Source organism: Protomyctophum bolini (genome assembly GCF_963924005.1).
Source record: "Protomyctophum bolini genome assembly, chromosome: 3".
NCBI lineage: Eukaryota > Metazoa > Chordata > Actinopteri > Myctophiformes > Myctophidae > Protomyctophum > Protomyctophum bolini.
This window is the reverse complement of record NC_137864.1, coordinates 42,388,191-42,408,515: the sequence shown is the minus strand read 5'-3', so window position 1 is coordinate 42,408,515 and position 20,325 is coordinate 42,388,191. Positions and strand designations below refer to the sequence as shown.

At 44.8% G+C, this 20,325-nt stretch overlaps 1 protein-coding gene across 1 annotated transcript in view; it reads right to left on the bottom strand.

Annotated features, from left to right (window-relative positions):
- Positions 1–1,210: 1,210 nt before the first annotated feature.
- sclt1 (sodium channel and clathrin linker 1) overlaps positions 1,211–20,325 on the bottom strand; it is a 36,356-nt gene continuing 17,241 nt past the window's right edge. Inside the window, exons 15-22 of the mRNA XM_080756543.1 lie at positions 18,715–18,786; positions 18,463–18,537; positions 17,611–17,753; positions 13,614–13,806; positions 6,236–6,432; positions 3,368–3,446; positions 3,092–3,187; positions 1,211–1,646 (exon numbers count right to left, since the gene is read on the bottom strand). Of these exons, the coding sequence (XP_080612669.1) occupies positions 1,584–1,646; positions 3,092–3,187; positions 3,368–3,446; positions 6,236–6,432; positions 13,614–13,806; positions 17,611–17,753; positions 18,463–18,537; positions 18,715–18,786 (918 nt within the window). The 3' untranslated portion in view covers positions 1,211–1,583. The remainder of the gene's footprint in view (positions 1,647–3,091; positions 3,188–3,367; positions 3,447–6,235; positions 6,433–13,613; positions 13,807–17,610; positions 17,754–18,462; positions 18,538–18,714; positions 18,787–20,325) is intronic.

Below are 20,325 nucleotides of genomic sequence, written 5' to 3'. Positions count from 1 at the left end.
CATAGAAACATGGGTTTTTCAGAAAACTGTCAGGATTCAGAAGGCATTTGTAGAATCATCCTCATGTCTAAATGGGTTAAAAATCACTTCAGAAGTCAAGTCAGTTTATTAATAAACTTAACATTTTAGATAAGCATTTGTTTAATATGGCTATCTTGGCTGCTCTTGTAAAACCCCGTTCTGGTAAAGCACTTTGTTGACCTTGTTTGGGGAAAAATCGCTGTGCACATACATTCATTATCATCATCTTGTTGAAGTGCAAACACAGGAAAACCATTCAAACACATTGTAGAAGCCGATAGCAGCCTGTATGTACACTGTAAGCATGCATGTTTGTGTGACAGCATGTACTTGGGGGTTGGTAGCGGTTCTGGTGGTGGTGGTGGTGGGTGTGTGCCCAGCCACCATTTCCCTCAGTTTGCTCACTGCGGTCTCTCTCTTGACCCTTTCAGTCTGGCTGCAGGCTGCCAGCTGTGGTAGGAGAAGAGTCTTCTAAATCCTGACAGTTTTCTGAAATACATGTTTCTGTATCAGTGGTGCTCAATATTTCATGCCCCCCCCCCAGAAACGATATGCAATTGGCCTCCGACCCCATCTGAAAACATGTTCCAGGGACTCCCCTATAGAAGCAAAGATTTGAGTTAAAAACGTTCACTCTGTAATAATATATACTCAAAGATTTGAGGCACATTGTCACGATTTTTCAAAAATAGCAGACCTACAAGTTCATAGTGCGGCACTCGGTGCAGCGCTATGAGCTTGCAGATCTGCTATTTTTCAATAGCCAAAGTATAATATAGTGCTTTAAAACACCAACAGGGGTACTTCCCGCCCCAAAATGGGTTATATTCGGCGCACTCTCTATCACCACATACTGGCCTTGTATTCTACCAGCTGTGGTAGGAGAGCAGCGTTGAGGAGCAGTAGTAGTCTGGTAGCCTTCTATATCTGGCGTCTCATTCCACTAAGAGAGGACCAGGCAGGTGTCCAACCTTGGAAGGGTCTACCCCAGGCCTGCATGCAGATGAGAGGCCACTTGGAGGGAATTCAAGAGAGAATTCTGTAAAGTAGTTTAGTTAGTATAGACCGACATGAGGCCTGCCTGCAGCAAACGAAACGAATACACTCACAGAAAAATGCTTTCAGATGTGTTAATTGATAAAAATCACTCGAAGAGGCGGAAGACTACATTATATTTATACAAAGTTTATTTGCTTTACACAAACACGGCTAATTAAATACAGTGCATTAAGATCAATACCGTTTCGCTCCAAAGGCTGGCACGTCGTCATTTCATTGGCTAATATACAGTAACAAAACGGTGGTCTAAGTGAAAAGCGTTGAAGATTGACTCTAAGAAAAATATATATAATACAGTTCAGTGGGGCAACTAGAACTTGCCACTTAATCAATACAGGCGTGTTAAGACAACACTTTGGCTGAGGTTCTCCCTACAACATTGACCCCAGCAATGAATCATCACGGTCTGCCAAAGAAAATAAAGAGAAAAGAAAAAAAGACGGTTATGAAAATTGCACTACAGACTTTGACTTTTCCTGTAGTCAGCATGCCGACGGTCACGGTCATTCAGTCTCCAGATCCACTGTGGTCGCTGTTTTCCTTCTCTGTGAAGCCATCATACTCAGCTAAAATATATATAAAAAAAAATACATATTTATGGTTACACCTTTGCTCAGATTTAGAAGATACTTTATGCCCTATGTACTCTGTCGCAGGTCGAACTGCAACAATAGCACGATCTTTTAAACTAAGTTCACAGTGCGACAGGATGGCTATTCTCGCTGTTGTTCTGAAAGTTTGAAAATACTTGCATAATGGCATGCCTCAAGTTCCCGCTTTTGGTAACTTTTAAGCATCGTTTAGCTATTGGAAAATATCAGATCTACAAGCTTATAGCGCAGCACCGAGTGCAGCACTACAAGCTTGTAGATCTGGCATTTCTTTTAAATCGTGAAAGTCGCAAGTCTTTGAATATATATTCTTTCAAAGCGAACCGTTTTAACTCTGGGGGGGGACAACATATTTTGATGGGGGTCGGCGGCCAATTAATAATAATAATACATTTTATTTATAAGGCGCCTTTCAGGGCACTCAAGGTCGCCGTACAGGTTAAAAACAGTACAAAACACAGTTAAAAGCAGAACAAAACACAGCTTGCAGCAGAAGACACAGGTCATGCAGAGTCATAGGCCTGCCTAAACAGGTGGGTTTTGAGGTGAGTTTGGAATATGGTGATAGAGGCCATGTTTCTGATGTCAGGGGGGAGGGAGTTCCAGAGGTGAAGGGCAGAGCGGCTGAAAGCTCTTGACCCCATGGTGGACAGATGGGCTGGGAGGACTTTTAGTCAGACCGAAGAGACCGGGTGGGAATGTCGACGTGGAGGTCAGACAGATAAGGGGGGGTTACATAATCATTTTTGACTGTCATGATTTAGAAGACATTTTGTAGAATTGACCTCAGGTCTAAAAGGGTTCAAACTTCAAAGAGGTTCTCCACTGCCCCTTTACTGATCTCATACGACATACGTGATCCCATTGACTATCCAGGTGAGGATCAGATACAGATACCAGTGGTTAAATACAGGCAGAAAGTAAAGACCTTCTGCTAATAATACATCATAACTGTGTGCATGCAATGCATTTTAATCACTTATTTTTTCAGTCACGTTTTGTGGCATTATACAATTAACCCCTGACGTCAAAATAAAAAATAAAAAAAATCTTCAAAATGCTGACCGTATGTTTCTGTATCAGTCAGTGGTGCTCAATATTTCACGTCATATTTTCCCAGAAGCAAAGGTTTGAGTTAAAATGTATTTATGTATTATGTTCAGTAATAATATATATATTCAAAGATTTGAGGCACACTTTCACGATTTTTCAAAAAATGGCAGATCTACAAGTTCATAGCGCGGCACTCGGTGCCGCGCTATGAACTTGTAGATCTGCAAATGTTTCAATATTTAAAGTATAACACCAAAAGGGGTTCCCGTTCAGGTTCAATGGTTTAATCACTTATCTTTTCAGCCACTTGTGGCATTATACAATTAAAATGAGATCAATCACCACACCTGTTGAGCAGCTGTGGTTGCCCTGTGCTCTGCGTGGGTCAGCCTCCTCTGCAGACGGCCCGTCTTCTCCTGGTACTCGGCCATCTGTCTCTCGTACTGGACACAGCAAAACCATAAACACCTTCTAGACACACCGCTTGAAAAGCCTGTTTTCCCCAAATTCATGCATGACTCATAGAAGATATTATATTCCGCGCACTCTTCTCTTTCACCACATACTGGCCTTGTATTCAAGGTATGCGTGTGTATGCCTTTTTTTGTTTTTTTTGCACTGACCTCTGCAATAGTCTCGTGGTCACTCTCCAGCAGTGTCTCCAGCTCCTGGGAGCGCTGCTTTTGTCGATGTAGCTCCGTCCTGAAAGCAAAAGATAAGCAGGCGAGGGCAAAACTGTTTAACCCATTCTGACCTGAGATCAGATTCATATTCATACGAGGTTTCCACTGGACACACACTGGTCTGATGAACCCATTCTGACCTGAGTACAGTTTCTAAAAATGTCAGTCGTTCTTCTATTTTTCAAAAATAGCAGATCTACAAGCTCGTAGCGCGCCACTCGGTGGCGCGCTATGAGCTTGTAGATCTGCTATTTTTCAATAGCTAAAGCATAACATGATGCCAATACCAAAAAGGGTTACCGTTCAGAATGGGTTAAGCATGAGAAACGGTGTTGGAAACAGAAAAGACGAACGGCAGGGGTGGGGGGGGGAATGGATTTCATAAAGAGCTACAACCTGTAAAATATCTCCTGTACTGCTTTGCCAAAGTGTTGCTAACGGCAAAAAAACGCCTCCAAAATGGAAAAGTCGATTCATGCTTCAACTGCTATTGAAATCTTTATGCAGCTCCACCTTTGCCATAACGCTTTAGTCTTTTTTTGTTGTTTTTTTTCTTTCTTCCCCAGGAGAACTCAAATATTCAATAAAGAAAAAGAAAGATAAATCCTTAAGCAATGGAATACTGAAGGCTTTTGATCAATTAGTGTGAATTTCAGCTTCTTGACCTCATACGAGGATCAGCAAGTCAATAAAGCAATAAGCCACACGAGGTCTCAGGTTACCGGGTATTATAAATATTACGGTAGGGTAAATACCATAAGAGGCGGCTGTTCATAGCTACTGTGGAGTCAGTACTGCTGTATGGGGCTGAGACATGGACCCTCACAGTGGAGTCAGTACTGCTGTATGGGGCTGAGACATGGACACCTCACAGTGGAGTCAGTACTGCTGTATATGGGGCCGAGACATGGACACCTCACAGTGGAGTCAGTACTGCTGTATGGGGCCGAGACATGGACACCTCACAGTGGAGTCAGTACTGCTGTATGGGGCTGAGACATGGACACCTCACAGTGGAGTCAGTACTGCTGTATGGGGCTGAGACATGGACACCTCACAGTGGAGTCAGTACTGCTGTATGGGGCCGAGAAATGGACCCTCACAGTGGAGTCAGTACTGCTGTATGGACCCTCACAGTGGAGTCAGTACTGCTGTATGGACCCTCACAGTGGAGTCAGTACTGCTGTATATGGGGCTGAGACATGGACCCTCACAGTGGAGTCAGTACTGCTGTATGGGGCTGAGACATGGACACCTCACAGTGGAGTCAGTACTGCTGTATGGGGCCGAGAAATGGACCCTCACAGTGGAGTCAGTACTGCTGTATGGACCCTCACAGTGGAGTCAGTACTGCTGTATGGGGCCGAGAAATGGACCCTCACAGTGGAGTCAGTACTGCTGTATGGGGCCGAGAAATGGACCCTCACAGTGGAGTCAGTACTGCTGTATGGACCCTCACAGTGGAGTCAGTACTGCTGTATGGACCCTCACAGTGGAGTCAGTACTGCTGTATGGGGCTGAGACATGGACACCTCACAGTGGAGTCAGTACTGCTGTATGGGGCCGAGAAATGGACCCTCACAGTGGAGTCAGTACTGCTGTATGGACCCTCACAGTGGAGTCAGTACTGCTGTATGGACCCTCACAGTGGAGTCAGTACTGCTGTATGGGGCCGAGAAATGGACCCTCACAGTGGAGTCAGTACTGCTGTATGGGACTGAGACATGGACCCCCACAGTGGAGTCAGTACTGCTGTATGGCCCCGATACATGGACCCTCACAGTGGAGTCAGTACTGCTGTATGGCCCCGAGACATGGACCCTCACAGTGGAGTCAGTACTGCTGTATGGACCCTCACAGGGGAGTCAGTACTGCTGTATGGGACTGAGACATGGACCTCACAGTGGAGTCAGTACTGCTGTATGGGACGGAGACATGGACCTCACAGTGGAGTCAGTACTGCTGTATGGACCCTCACAGGGGAGTCAGTACTGCTGTATGGGACTGAGACATGGACCTCACAGTGGAGTCAGTACTGCTGTATGGGGCGAGACATGGACCCTCACAGTACAGCAGGAAAAAGCCCTGGATGGAGTCTACACAAGAATGCTACGAATGGCACTAGGTGTCACATGGACGGACCACATCAGAAATGTGGACCTCTATGGGGATCTACCACGGGTCACGGACAGACCTCTATGGGGACCTACCACGGGTCACAGACAGACCTCTATGGGGACTTACCACGGGTCACGGACAGACCTCTATGGGGACCTACCACGGGTCACGGACAGACCTCTATGGGGACCTACCACGGGTCACGGACAGACCTCTATGGGGACCTACCACGGGTCACGGACAAGGTCAGAGAGAGAAGGATGAGGCTGGCAGGGCACTGCGTCAGGCACCCAGAACTTGAGGCAAGTAAATTGACCCTATGGGAGCCAACCCGGGCCAAAGCCAGGAGGGGAAAGAAGTGTACCACCTATGTAGATCTGAGCTTGTAGAGCTTGTAGATCTGCTATTTTAGAAAAATCGGGAAAATGTGGCGCAGGTTTTTGAATGTTATATATATTCTTTCAGAGCGAACGTTTTTAACTCAAATCTTTTTTTCAGATGGGGGTCATATAATTCTGGGCCTGGGGGTCCTTCAAATGAAAATGTTTGAGAACGACTAACATAGAAACATGGGGTTTTTCTTAAAAATGGCAGGATTTAGAAGACATTTGTAGAATCTGTTCTCAGGTCTAAATGGATTAAAAAGTCAAAGTCACTTGGTAGGAGGAGCTCCCTCTTTCTCTCTCTTACTTCAGGCTTGTGGTTTTGGACTCAAAGGCCTGGGACAGGTTCTTGGCCTCCTCCTTCCAGCGCTGGGTGCTCCTCCGCTGGGCGGTGAGGAGGCGCGTCAGGTCGGCGCTGGAATGGCGGCTGCTGTCCTCCAGCTCACGCACGCGGGCGTCCAGCCCCAGCTCCTTCACGCTGAAGTCCTGCTCCATCTGGGACACCTGGAGCCACGCAGGAAAAACACTAAATAAAGCCTTTTTTTAATCCCACGATTTTGTAACCCGTTTTTTACCCCTGTGTCAATTATCTAATGTGATCCTGGGCTCTACACGCCCTCCGCCAACCTGGGGAGAGCAACGGACTTGAACTCATGCTTCCTTCATGCCTGAGTGTCCAAGTTGCTCCTTTACACCTGACAGGGGGGAGTTTCCCTGGTTGGACCTAGCGCGTGGAAGGAACACGTTATTCCAACCAGTTCCTTTCCCCTCCATCAGGCGCCCCGGCTGGCCATGGGGAGGCAGTTTAGAGACCAGGATTACTGCATGTTTTTTGTGAGGGTACGTACCCTAGGGGACACGGGGAGAACATGCAAACTCCACACAGAAAGGCCCTTTCGCCAACCCCGCTTTCGGGTATGGGCACTGATGACGTGGAGGAGGAAACACGCCGCCAGCACCCACAGCATCCCGAGCGGGAATCGAACCCAGGACCTTCTAGCTGTGAGGCGACAGCACTACCAACTGCGCCACCGTGCCCCTCAAATAAAAAAAGCCTTTTTAAAGATCATTTCTGAAAGGCGGAAAGCTAGTATGTCAGGAAAAAACAAATGAACAATAAAAATAAAAAAGTTGATCACTAAATCTTGTTAATAATACAAAAACTGAATAGCGAAAAGAGATCGTGGGTTAGGTTAGTTTGTGATGCGACGTGCCGTTAGCTTATAGCTTCGCTATTTTCCCCTACGTTTAACGCAACATTACAGTACAATTTAGGCATTTAGCAGACGCTCTTAATCCAGAGCGACTTACATTAAGCAAGAACAAAAAGCATGGCAATGCATCATATACATAAAAAGTTGTTATCATGAAACATGCGTAAGCTATAAGAACATAACAGTGGAATATTGAAAAGCAGGGCATTACCTTGTGGGGAAAAAAAAACATTAAAAGAGAAGTATGGAGATACAAGGCTTCTGATCAACAGGAACGATACGTGTGTTTGTCTACTCTAAAACCCTGTCTGTTACCATTTTCTCTCCCTTTCCAGAAGGCATCATCCTTCATCACTTCTTCCCTCCCCGCTAGCTTCTCCCAGCTCTTTTTGGACTCGTTGGCAGCTCTCACAGGCCTCATCCATCTCCCTGAAACCCAGCAGCCCCTCCTTGGCTATTTATTTCCATTTTCCCCGACCAAGCCTGTCCCATGTGGCGCCGCTACTAAGGGTGTGCCGATATATCGATCGGTACCTCCGTCCTCCTATTTTAAGACCACCCTGCACCCACCTGTCCTCGTCCCTCCTCCTCCTTACAAAAGGACTGCCCATGGCTCTGCCCGTTTGTTTACAACATTCTGACAAAGGGCAAGGAGGAAATGCCCTCTTCATTGGTGGTAGGGGGTGGGCACCATCTGTAATAGGGGCAGCCGTATAGCGACTCCAACTGTCTTATTGGGGAATTTCACCTAGAGACCTACATTAGGCCAGGTCATCACTTTATGATAGGAATGGAAGAATAGATGTGAATAGAATTATTGCAGAGAATGTGCTGCACATATTACTTCTTATGCATTTCCCCCAAAGTTCCCTCCGACAGCTGCAGGGTACAGTATACCCACAGTCCTTACAGTGCGTCTAATGGTCTGGACACCTACTGTACAGAAACACAGCTCTGGACAGACAGCTGATTCTCCTAGATAGGAATAGGGATACGTTGCAACTGGTATAATTGCTTGCAAGACAATGACTATCCATTACATCAGGGACATCCTTCATATAGCATCACTGCACACACATATCTTTACTACAATGTGTGTGTGTGTGTGTGTGTGTGTGTGTGTGTGTGTGTGTGTGTGTGTGTGTGTGTGTGTGTTTGTGTGTGTTCCTTCAACCTCTCATATTAATGTGCAGTTCATTAGAACTATTTTTGAAAAATCGTAAAAATGTGACGCAAATCTTTGAATATATATATTGGTTCAAAGTGAATGTTTTTAACTCGGGTCTAAATGGGTTAAGAGAAGAGAAACTAAATCCCACAGCTAAAGGGGGCGGGGTGTCACAGAGAGACAAGCTACGATACGACTGCAGTAGAACCGATATTTGTATTTGGGCTGAGAGATGTTTAACTTGCTAATATTCCCGATGTGCTACTGCTTTCAGCGCCTGGCTTCAGCATTTTCTTTTTTTTTTTGCAAATCCCATATTAACTTGTTGTAAGTTGGTGAAGCAGAGAGCAGCCATTAGTGAAACTAGAATTTCGCCCCCCTTCGGGGGGCTCAATCCTAGTGTCGTTGCAGCGCAATATGGGAAGAAGGAAATTCCGGGAATTGACAGACTCCACTTCATGTTTCAGCTGTGGTTTTAAACTCAGTAGTGTGCCCTGCACACAGCGCACACTCGCAATTGCAGCTGGAGGGCGACGCGACACACACACACACACACACACACACACACACACACACACACACACACACACACACACAGAGCGATGTGTGGATAAATCACTGAGATTTGGGAAATGTGTTCAGAAGTACAACGATTAAGCACGCACAGGCAAATGTCAGAAGCATCTGTTTCGGTTTCCAAACAGGAAGTTGTAAATGTGCTTATTAGACGGAGGCAGCGTGATGCTGGCATCTATTGTGATGCCAGCATCACCACATTTCACATAGAAATATAAGCACCCATTTACTCGCTTAGCGGAGACTGTGGGGTGGTAGAGGACATCTCCCCGGACGCGTGGGTATGTCCAGATAGTTGCCTCGCGGAGGCCTCTTTGTCCAGTGTCCATTCTGGGTCTGGAAACGGCACTTTTTTGAGTGTTGACCCCAATAGAAGGTCTGCTGGTCTGAATTTTACACCTCTCCCGCTTAGCGGAGACTGTGGGGTGGTAGAGGACATCTCCCCGGACGCGTGGGTATGTCCAGATAGTTGCCTCGCGGAGCCGTCTTTTGTCCAGTGTCCAGTCTGGGTCCGGAAACGGTAATTTATTTTGCATTGACCCCAGTAGAAGCTCTGCTGCTCTGAATTTTACACCTCTCTCGCTTAGCGGAGACTGTGGGGTGGTAGAGGACATCTCCCCGGACGCGTGGGTATGTCCAGATAGTTGCCTCGCGGAGGCCTCTTTGTCCAGTGTCCATTCTGGGTCTGGAAACGGCACTTTTTTGAGTGTTGACCCCAATAGAAGGTCTGCTGCTCTGAATTTTACACCTCTCCCGCTTAGCGGAGACTGTGGGGTGGTAGAGGACATCTCCCCGGACGCGTGGGTATGTCCAGATAGTTGCCTCGCGGAGGCCTCTTTGTCCAGTGTCCATTCTGGGTCCGGAAACGGTACATTTTTTTGCATTGACCCCAGTAGAAGCTCTGCTGCTGTGAATTTTACACCTCTCCCGCTTAGCGGAGACTGTGGGGTGGTAGAGGACATCTTCCCAAACGCGTGGGTATGTCCAGATAGTTGCCTGGCGGAGCCGTCTTTTGTCCAGTGTCCACTTTATAAAGTCCATGCACTCCAGTGAATAGCATTTATCCATTTAGATAACTTTTTTATGTTATTTAATTACTTATTTTTACACAGAAACATAATGTGTGTCTTTACAATAACTGTAATGTAATAATAATACTAATAATGTAATGTAAAAATTATTTAATTAACGAATTAAATAATCTTATTTTATTCTGAAAGCAACCGGATGTCTTAAATCTGCTAGCTGTCAGACCGGAAGTTCTAAATTTGCTCATAAGACGGAGCCTTAGACGGAGCCAACTCGCAGGCAGTGCGAGAGGCTGGTTACAGGATTCTATAGGTCAGCCGTTTTGGTGTGACACACACGGCTTCCACATTTAGCTTCATACTGGGTGAAAGTGTCCTTCCAAAAATTATTATTTCGCTCGAAATTCTTATTCACAATGACATCGAGTTGAGGTGTTTGTGTTTTAGGGTAATTGTTGCATAAGCGCTATTTCGCACTATTTCTCCCTCCCCTCCCCTGTGTCTGAAGCAGCTAGCATGGAAGCTATATGGATTATGGAAGCTTTCCCTCCGATTGCACACAACCATGCCGTTATCCACGCGTCCATCCGATTGCTTTTAATGTAAATGCCCCATCCACTGAGCAATAGCGATATAAGCGCCTTATTCATTCATTCGATTCATTTGGGTGTGGGGCTGTGCAGTGCTGTGGGCAGCCTTTCTGACGGAGGCTCGGAGCTGCTGCTGCTGACGCTGTTCGAGTCGCATGGAGCAGTATAGAGTAGGCGTGGCGCAGCATTAGAAGGGCGCAGCAAATGCACGACATTGAGGGGTAGAAACCATCCCGGTCGCGTGGTTCATCTAACGCGTGTGTCACTGTGAAGGACTGGCCCCAATAAGTGAACGTAGTTGGCGTAGTAGACGCCAACATGACGATTCTGACGTAGGCTGGTGATGTTGAGCAACAATGGCGTGGTTGACAAAAGTAATATTTATTCAGTAATTAAGACATTTCTTTCAATGAAATGTAGCCTATATGTATTCTGGGAGTGTGCCGAATTTATTTTGCATATAGAGATGTGTGGTGAAAGTGTGGTTGGGTCGGAGAAAGCTGTTGGATAAACGGCCATGTGCTTATGTACCCCTGTCTATTAGGGTAGCAGGATTATTATGATTATTATTATTAGTATTGTTATTGTGATTATTACATGGATTATTGTTGTGATGTGAGCTTGTGGCTGACTCACTATCTAGAAAATAAAAACATGGCACTTCATTTAAAATAGGTTACAGACCCCTGTTATATGCGCTTGTTTTGGGATTATTTTTAAAGACCTATTTACTTGTTTCTATGAGACATGGCAACGCCAACAGCGCAGCGAAAGGCATCCACGTCTTTCTCTTGTGAAATGCTGAGATTAGAAACGACCATAATTATTTCATTTCTCAACCTTAAAAATAAAATAAAAACATCTCCATAATCCTTGGGAAGTGTGTGTAGCAAAAGTAGTCGGCATTGTCATGGTTGAAAGTATTCATGCAACACTGACGCTGTAAGCTGTGTGATGCTAACGCGCTAACACCGTTAGCATGGTCTGTGTTGGTCAAAGGAAAAAGGATAGATATGAAACTACTGGCCAAAGTGTCATACAAAACACAACACCTAAAATCGGAATGTGATGGTGACCTATTGAGCACAAACAGACAATCATGATTTGCTTGCTGGACCTATAATTAATTTATGTGCATTACATTTCCACCTCGCACATATAAATCAAAAGCAAGATGGATGCTAACGCGCTAACACCGTTAGCATGTTCTGTGTTGGTCGGAAAAAGGATAGATATGAAACTACTGGCCCAAATAAATGTCATAGAAAACACAACACCTAAAATCGGAATGTGATGGTGACCTATTGAGCACAAACAGACAATCATGATTTGCTTGCTGGACCTATAATTAATTTATGTGCATTACATTTCAACCTCGCACATATAAATCAAGCCACAGTGCAGTCAGAGAGTAGTTCACAGGTCACACACAGGAGCAGTGAAAGGGGGAGGGGCCTTCGGATGGCAGTGTAGAGTAGGCACGACATTGAGGGGTAGAAACCATCCCGGTCGCGTGGTTGATCTAACGCGTGTGTCACTGTGAAGGACTGGCCTTATTAAGTGAACGTAGTTGGCGTAGTAGACGCCAACATGACGATTCTGACGTAGGCTGTTGAGGTTGAGCAAGAATAGCGTGTTTCAGAAAAGTAATATTTAAACAGTAAAGAAGACATTTTTGGCGAATGCAATGTAGTCTATGTCTTTTGTGGGAGTGTGCAGGTTTTATTTTGCATAGAGAGATGTGTGGTGGAAGTGTGGCTTGGTCGGAGATAGAGCACGAATGAACGGCCAGGTGCTCATGTACCCCTGTCTATTAGGGTAGCAGGATAGCAGGATGTGAACTACACACACACACACACACACACACACACACACACACACACACACACACACACAAAGTCTGGTTCCAAAAATGAACCAGTATTTAATGTGTAAAATCATTGGAATGAATGAGCCTGGCTGTAAAAGTGTCAAGGTGGAGTGTCTAAGTGGGAGAGGCCGGGTCTTAGCTATAGTTGAATCCAGCCATTGATCACGCCTGCTGTCAGCTGGTATTAATGTGTGAAATGACTGTAACCTGTTTGACAGCTGTCACACAGTACGGTACAGAGCAGTGCCGCTGCCATGTTCAAAATGCACACGTGTGTATGTGGCAGCTCCACCCACAGAGGTTGTCGTATTAAAAACTAATTATGAGGGGGAGGTGTGTGCGAAAAACTGGAAAAATGCATAAATTGATTGTTGTGGACAAGTTGCAAAGTTGCAGTCAGTGTTTGGAGGAGGCAGGATTCATGTACTTATTGGCCAGTTTGTCACACAAACAAATCTTGCAAGATTTTTGAATAAATACATAAATAGAGATTTTTGCCTTTTATGGTAGTTTTCATTTTCAGTTAAAGATAGTCATATTTCGGCCTGGGCCGTGGCTCAGCGGTCATCTCTCTCCCCATTTCCTGTCAGCCTACTGTCTGTCACTCCATAAAAAATATAAAATATAAAAGGTAAAAGCCACAAAAGCCAAACAAATTCTTCAACGATATTATTGTTGATGCAAAATATTGCTCTTGCAATATATTGAATATCGTGATATTATCATCATCGAGGGCCCATTAAATCGCCACAGATATAGCATCGCGAGGTACCCATATCGTCCCACCCAGAGCCATCTAATAGAAGAGTTATGATATAGAGGGGGCAGAAACCTGAGCGCTCGAACGCTGTTCATGCAGCCTGAACTGAGACAAGTTGGAGTTGTTTTCAACGAGGGCGGCGCAAATAAGAGCTATTTTAAGCATGTGTGCAACATGACAACTGTTTTAAAGTATTGTACAGTAACAACTAAAGTCTCTTTAATGTTTATGTTGTAATATTACTACAAAACAATCTAAAATAAAGAGATTTAAGATCATTAAAGCTGGGCTGTTGCCCGAGTCCAATGCATTTCTGCCTATACTTCCGGTCCAGGCCTTGTCCCAGTTGGTTGTCCCCGTGCTCAATAGAAGTCTACGTAGGAGAGCCGCCATTGGACTGGCCCCCTGAAGTGAACGCAGTTTGCGTAACTCCGTCTATATCTAAGGCACTGGTCCAACCCCCCCCCCCAGCCGCTGACCTGTTGCTTGGCCCTCCTCTCCGTCTGCAGGCTGGCCTTGCGCAGCTCGTCCATCTCCCTGCGCAGCTGCAGGTTCTCCTGCTGCAGCTGCAGGCGCTGCTCGCTGACGCCCAGGCAGTCGCCGCGCGCCCCAGACAGGGAGCCCTGCAGGCGCCGCACCTCGTCCTGGCACCGCGACAGCTCCTCGCCGTAGCTAAGGAGGGGAGGGGAGGGGGAGGGGAGTCATTAGACTGACACCCTATACCCAAAACCCTAACTTAACCCCTTTTGGTGTTAGCATTATGCTATGCTTTAGCTATTGAAAAACAGCAGATCTACAAGCTCATAGCGCGCCACCGAGTGGCGCGCTACGAGCTTGTAGGTCTGCTATTTTTTTTAAATCGAAGAACGACTGACATAGAAACATAGCTTTTTCAGAAAACTGACATTTTTAGAATCTGATCTCAGGTCAGAATGGGTTAACCGTAAGCACGCGCATGTCGGACCAACGCATTGTCAGGAGCGACGGGTGATTTCCGCCGTCGGTGTGTCGGATCTGCGTGTGCATCACAAGTACAAAAGTATTGACATCAAAATGTACTTAAAGTAAAAGTACTCATTATGCGGAATGTATATAATGTATGAAAATCTTAGGAAAAAAGCAGATCTGCATGCTCACAATGTGTCCACGCTTGTAGATGTTTTCAACCGGTCGAAATGTGTTGACCCGTTTCAGCAGGAAGGTACTGGGGCTCCTCGTGTGTGTGTGCTTCACTTCCTTCAGTCAGTGTCGCCATGTCTGCTTTTATGCGACCTTTGGCTTGTTTTTTTTTGTTACTAAATGGCATTACATTCACACACACACATCCACACACTGATGGCGGCGGAAACCATGCAAGGCACCAACCAGCACATCAGGAGCAAGGACACTTCGACACCAACTCTGGGGGAGCCCACAGGGTTTGAACTAGCAACCTTGTGGTTACCATCCAGCCACTCGAACCCTGAGCCACCGCCACCCCTAACTAACTAATCTCAATATTGTATAGTACAGTACTTAAGTAAAGTACTTAGTTACCACTGTGCATGAGCGAGCAGATGGAAGGAGAGATTGTTAATCCTCTCTGGGTTAGTAGACATGAACAGAAGCTCCATGCATTGCTCAGGAGGGGAGAGGATAAAAAGAGAACATGTTGAACATTTGTTGGACATCTGTCAGTCCTATATATACCCAATACGACGACATCAATTGTTTGAAGGCAATATTCATGTACAGTATATTAATCTATATTCATGTATATAAATCTAGTTATGTCAGTGATTATATACATACATACTAGAGATACTAGACTCGGGAACGGATCACCGAATGGGAAATTCTTGTTCAACACCGAAAACCGAATAGGCAAATAATTTTTACCAGTTTTTGTACCGTTGCTGTCATGGCCATACCTTTGTTGTAGAGCTACATAAATGATAAATGGTGCATTTATGTAGCGCCTTTATCCAAGGCGCTTTACAGAGATTGTGCATCACATTCACCCATTCACACACCGAAATGGGTGTATGAAACCCATTTCGGGACCATGCGAGGCACCAACCAATCAGGAGCAATCAGGGGTTCAGTGTCTTGCTCAAGGACACTTCGACACCAACTCTGGGGGAGCCCGGGTTCAAACTGGCGACCTTGCAGTTATACCATCCAGCCACTCTACCCCTGACCCACCGCTGGCAAAAGACATGATTACATTTTGATCACGTCGTCATCACAACAAGAGGAAAGGTAACCCCGGTCCCTTAGGCTTTGGCTATTCGGTTAATACCCAATATGCATTTTTGCCACTATTCCGCTGAAGTAGTGTCGGTGGCCGAATATTGGGTGCATCCATTAGGAACGATTCAAGTCAGGACTCTCCAACCAACTTCCCACATGGTACACATCACACCCCACATGGTACACATCACACCCCCGTTTGGATTGGCCAGCCCAACAGACGTGTCACCGGGTAGTGTACTATGACAGGGAAGCAGACCTTGACTACCTTTTTACACTGACGAAAACTAAATGGAAACTAAATGAAAACTAAGCTATGATGACTAAAACTAAGACTAAATATACTGACAATTGTGTCAACAAATAAAAACTAGACTGAAATGTCAGGAAGGACTAGTAAGACAAGTTTATAGGTAAGCCAAGTCATTTTACACTTGGTTGCATGCTGAAAATAGCAGATCTACAAGCTCACAAAGTGTTGCGTCGCGTTGTGAGCTTGTAGATCTGCTATTTTCATCAAGTGCCGATGGCATCATTACAACGGCATCAAGGCCCACCAAAATACATTTTAGTTTACTAAATCAACTGTAGATTTAGTCGACTAAAATCTTATGACATTTAGTCGACTAAAACTAGATTAACATATAAGACATTCCAGGTGACTAAAATGTGACTCTCTGAATCGAGCTAGTATTGTAGTGCCTTTCTGCCAACAAGCACTTAATAACAAGGCATTTCAAAATACCTAAAAAACGCAATTTGTAGCTAGACTCCACAGGGGGGTTGGGGTAAAAGCAAAGGTTGTGAAGTACATACAAATATACATATATATAGAAAGCTTGCACTCAGTGCCAACACTGTCAAGATACAGTATGTAATTCCAAACTGCGTAATGATTAATTATGTAATTTTGTTCCGTGCCCTTGGATTGTGACCTTGTCATTCACACTTAACTTCAAAATCCACCCATCCGTTCTTCTCCATAGTGACCATGACAACTCCATCGGCAGAGGTAATTAGCTCTGATTTCATGGAACACATTTCTGCCTCCGTGCACTAAAACTAAACTGGGGGGAATAATAAACAGAACACAGTTCTTCTCTCTGGCTCTGAACAGACTGCTGTGGATTGAAAGCATTGTGGAAAACAAACAGGCCACTGGAGGAGTCGGGTCAGATTGTAAACATTAGCACATTGATCCCAGTAGAGCTCGGGATAAGACGGATAAGAATGTGGAAAATGTAGTGCCGTGTTGCTGATTTCCAGGCTGTGAAGGGAAACAGTTGTCGGCGCCATAATGCTTTTCACAGAAGATAATGCTTTCACAGACTGCCTTAATACAGTCATCTTTGAAATGGAATGCTTGTCAGCAGCAAGACGCTAGACCCCGTTCCAGATCATTTTCTACTACAGTTAGTTCTTGTATACAGTAGGAATTGAGTATGTGAGAAACTATCAGACAAAATTATATGCATGTATAAAATCATACGCCAATAGGAATGGAATTAAATCCTCAATCTCAATGCTTTGACTACAGCGACTGATTTTGTGTGAGTTGCCAGCAAAAAGTGTGTTTTGAAAGAAAACACAAAATGGCAGAAATGGGAGGTTGTACAGTAGCATTCGCAGAGAAAACATAGTTTTGACTGTATATGGCCTACATTTCAGAGTAATCTAGTAACAGAGTTACAGACTCTCATTGTAACAATGGAATGCGGAAGTGCTCATTCTATCTCAATGGAATAGTTCCAGCCATAGGAGCAATTGATGTTTGGAACTATCGCCCACCCGCTTTGCGGCGAGATCAAAGCGTGTCACCACTCTCTCTTACTACATTACTCTGGCAAAAACTTGAAGCCGTCTTTTAGAATACGTCGTACGGACGACGCCATGTTGCTCCATGGTGCTCCATGAGGAAAGAAACATGCGCAGTGGGCTTTATGCAGCCAACACTTCCTCCTTCAGCTTCCTTGGTCTCAACAACTGCTGCATGTTTCTTTCCTTCCATGGAGCACCATGTGAGCAACATGGCGGCGCCCGTGCGGTCTTCGCGTCCCGTCCTCTTTAGACAGTCCTTGACGGTGACCAGAGATTAGAACAGCTAAATCTCTAACTCACAGCTGGCTAGACACACAAACAGAGAGACTAACAAACAGAAAACACACCCGCCACGGACAGACAGGAGGCGAGAACAAACTCTCCCGACCGTTTCTCGTGGTGGTGGAGATCATAATCGTTACTTACTCCATCTGGATCTTCTTGAGTTTGTTCTGGGTGCTCTGCAGGGTGATGCTCACGTCGTCCTTCATCCTCTCGGCGTCCAGACATCTCTGGTGGAGGGCTTCTATCTTCCTGAACTCCGGCACCGCCCTGCCCTCCTCGTAGACCTGACATGAGATCCAACCAATAATCAGCTACGTATGACCCATCTTCTGGTGTTTTATAGCATTATTTTATAGCATTATGTTATGCTTTAGCTATTGAAAAATAGCAGATCTACAAGCTCATAGCGCGGCACCGAGTGCCGCGCTATGAGCTTGTAGGTCTGCTATTTTTGAAAAATCGTGAAAATGTGGCACAAATCTTTGAATATAATATTATTTCGAAGTGAACGTTTTTAACTCAAATCTTTGCTTCTGTGGGGTCCCTAGGCTGGAACAACATATTTTCAGATGGGGGTCGGAGGCCAATTACGTATATTTTTGGGGGTCCTTTTTTTTTAAATATTTTTTATCCCACGATTTTGTAACCCATTTTTCACCCCTGTGTCAATCATCTAATGTGATCCTGGGCTCTACACACCCTCCGCCAACCTGGGGAGAGCAACGGACTTGAACTCATGCTTCCTTCATGCCTGAGTGTCCAAGTTGCTCATTTTACACATGACAGTTTCCCTGGTTGGACGTAGCGCGTGGTAGGAACACGTTATTCCAACCAGTTCCTTTCCCCTCCATCAGGTCAAAATGGGATAAACGCCATCAGCGCAAGCCATGTCTTATCCCACATTTATACTTAGGCGTGCGCTGGTGTCACACACATACCAAAGTGTATAAATCAGGCCACAGTGAGTGTCGTTTTTTCTGTTGTTTTTTTTACCTTCTCCAATTCCTCCTCCACAGCTTTCCTCTCTCTCCGGGACCTCTCAATCTGAGACTCCTTATCTGCACACTCCTAGACAGAAGCAGACGGAGAGGGCTTGTGGGGTTAGAGAGGAGGGATCAAGGCAGAAGAGGAGGTTGGAAATCAGATGTGGCGACTAGTACTACTGACTGGTGGGAGAATCAGAAGAAATTGGTGTGACGGCGGAGGGCATTTGTTCTCAGTGTGGAGGAGGAGGGGGGTACTTACCAGCTGCAGGGCAGACAGTTCCTCAGCCAGTCGGAGGATCTGAACGTTGCACTGCTTACGCACGCTCTCCACCTGACAAACACAAACACACGCGCGCATATTATTATCCCATTCTGACCTGAGATCAGATTCTAAAAATGACTGTTTGAAAATGACAGTTTTCTGAAAAAGCCATGTTTCTAATGTCAGTCGTTCTTCGATTTTTCAAAAATAGCAGACCTACAAGCTCGTAGCGCGCCACTCGGTGGCGCGCTATGAGCTTGTAGATCTGCTATTTTTAAATAGCTAAAGCATAACGTAATGCTATAACACCAAAAGGGGTTCCCGCCCCAAAATGGGTTATTCATTCAAATGCGCACAATGTCTAGTCTAGTACACCGTGATAGAGATTTGAATGCATTTGCATTCATCTCTCATTCAAGGGGGTCGAAACGAAATGTACAAGATCAACAGGCTTACATTGTGCACCGTGCAGAGTGCAGTGTGCTCTGCACAGTAGCGTGGCAGTGAGTCACAAGAACAGAAGACCTCGCTGAGATTCTAAAGTTTGGAGGAGATTCCATTCCACTCCAGTCGATATTCTCAAGGCCTTAGCTTTGACCTGTGTGTTTCGTTTTTCTTCTGGTGTGCGATATTTAGTTAGTGCCAGAAAGTAGTTGTCTGTCAGTAGCCTGTGAATATTGCCGAGCCTTGGTGTAACAACAAAACTCACACTATCAAACTCCTATTATTTAAATTGGATTCATAATCTTTGTAGTCCTTGGTGGTGATTCCATTTTATAACGCATCTTCACTGTAAATCGATATACTACGGCCAAAGGGATTTTTAAATCTATTTTGCTATCAAGCACCGCCCTGCTAACCTTAAGACTAAGATTTTATAGCAAATGCAGAAAAAATCCATGTATTGTTATAAACAACTTGGATTGTTATTTCAAATCATTAAAGGAAAATTATGTTTTCCATTAGTCATGTTTTTCATTTTTATAAAATGTGCAAAGGCTTAAAATAATATGAATGATACTTCTTAAACTTCAAAGAACTTTATTTTTCCTTTCTGAAACTTATTTTGTGCAGTGGTAAAGACAACAGAGATCACAGTACACACAAACACAGTTACTATATAAAAGATCATAAAAACTACTTTTTAAGAGGGACTACTTAAAAGCATAATATATTTAAAATCTGTTCTATAAGTACTAATTATTAAAATCTAAATATTTACTGTATGCAACCTATGCGTTCACTATATAGTCCATCAGGTGGAAAGGGGTGGGGGGATTGTAGCAGATCTACAAGCTCATAGCGCGCCACCGAGTGGCGCGCTACGAGCTTGTAGGTCTGCTATTTTTGAAAAATCGAAGAACCACTAACATAGAAACATAGCTTTTTCAGAAAACTGTCAGGATGTAGAAGACATTTTTAGAATCTGATCTCAGGTCAGAATGGGTCAATATGGACTGTTATTTGGCTTTGGGGGGGTTGCTCTTCCAGTATAAAATCCGTTTTGTAACAATGTTTGTACAGTTACTACTACAGGGTGCATCGGATTTGGCTACAACGAAGGAGCAGAGTGCATACTGTAGGTTTTGGCTACTCTTGAGGAGCAGG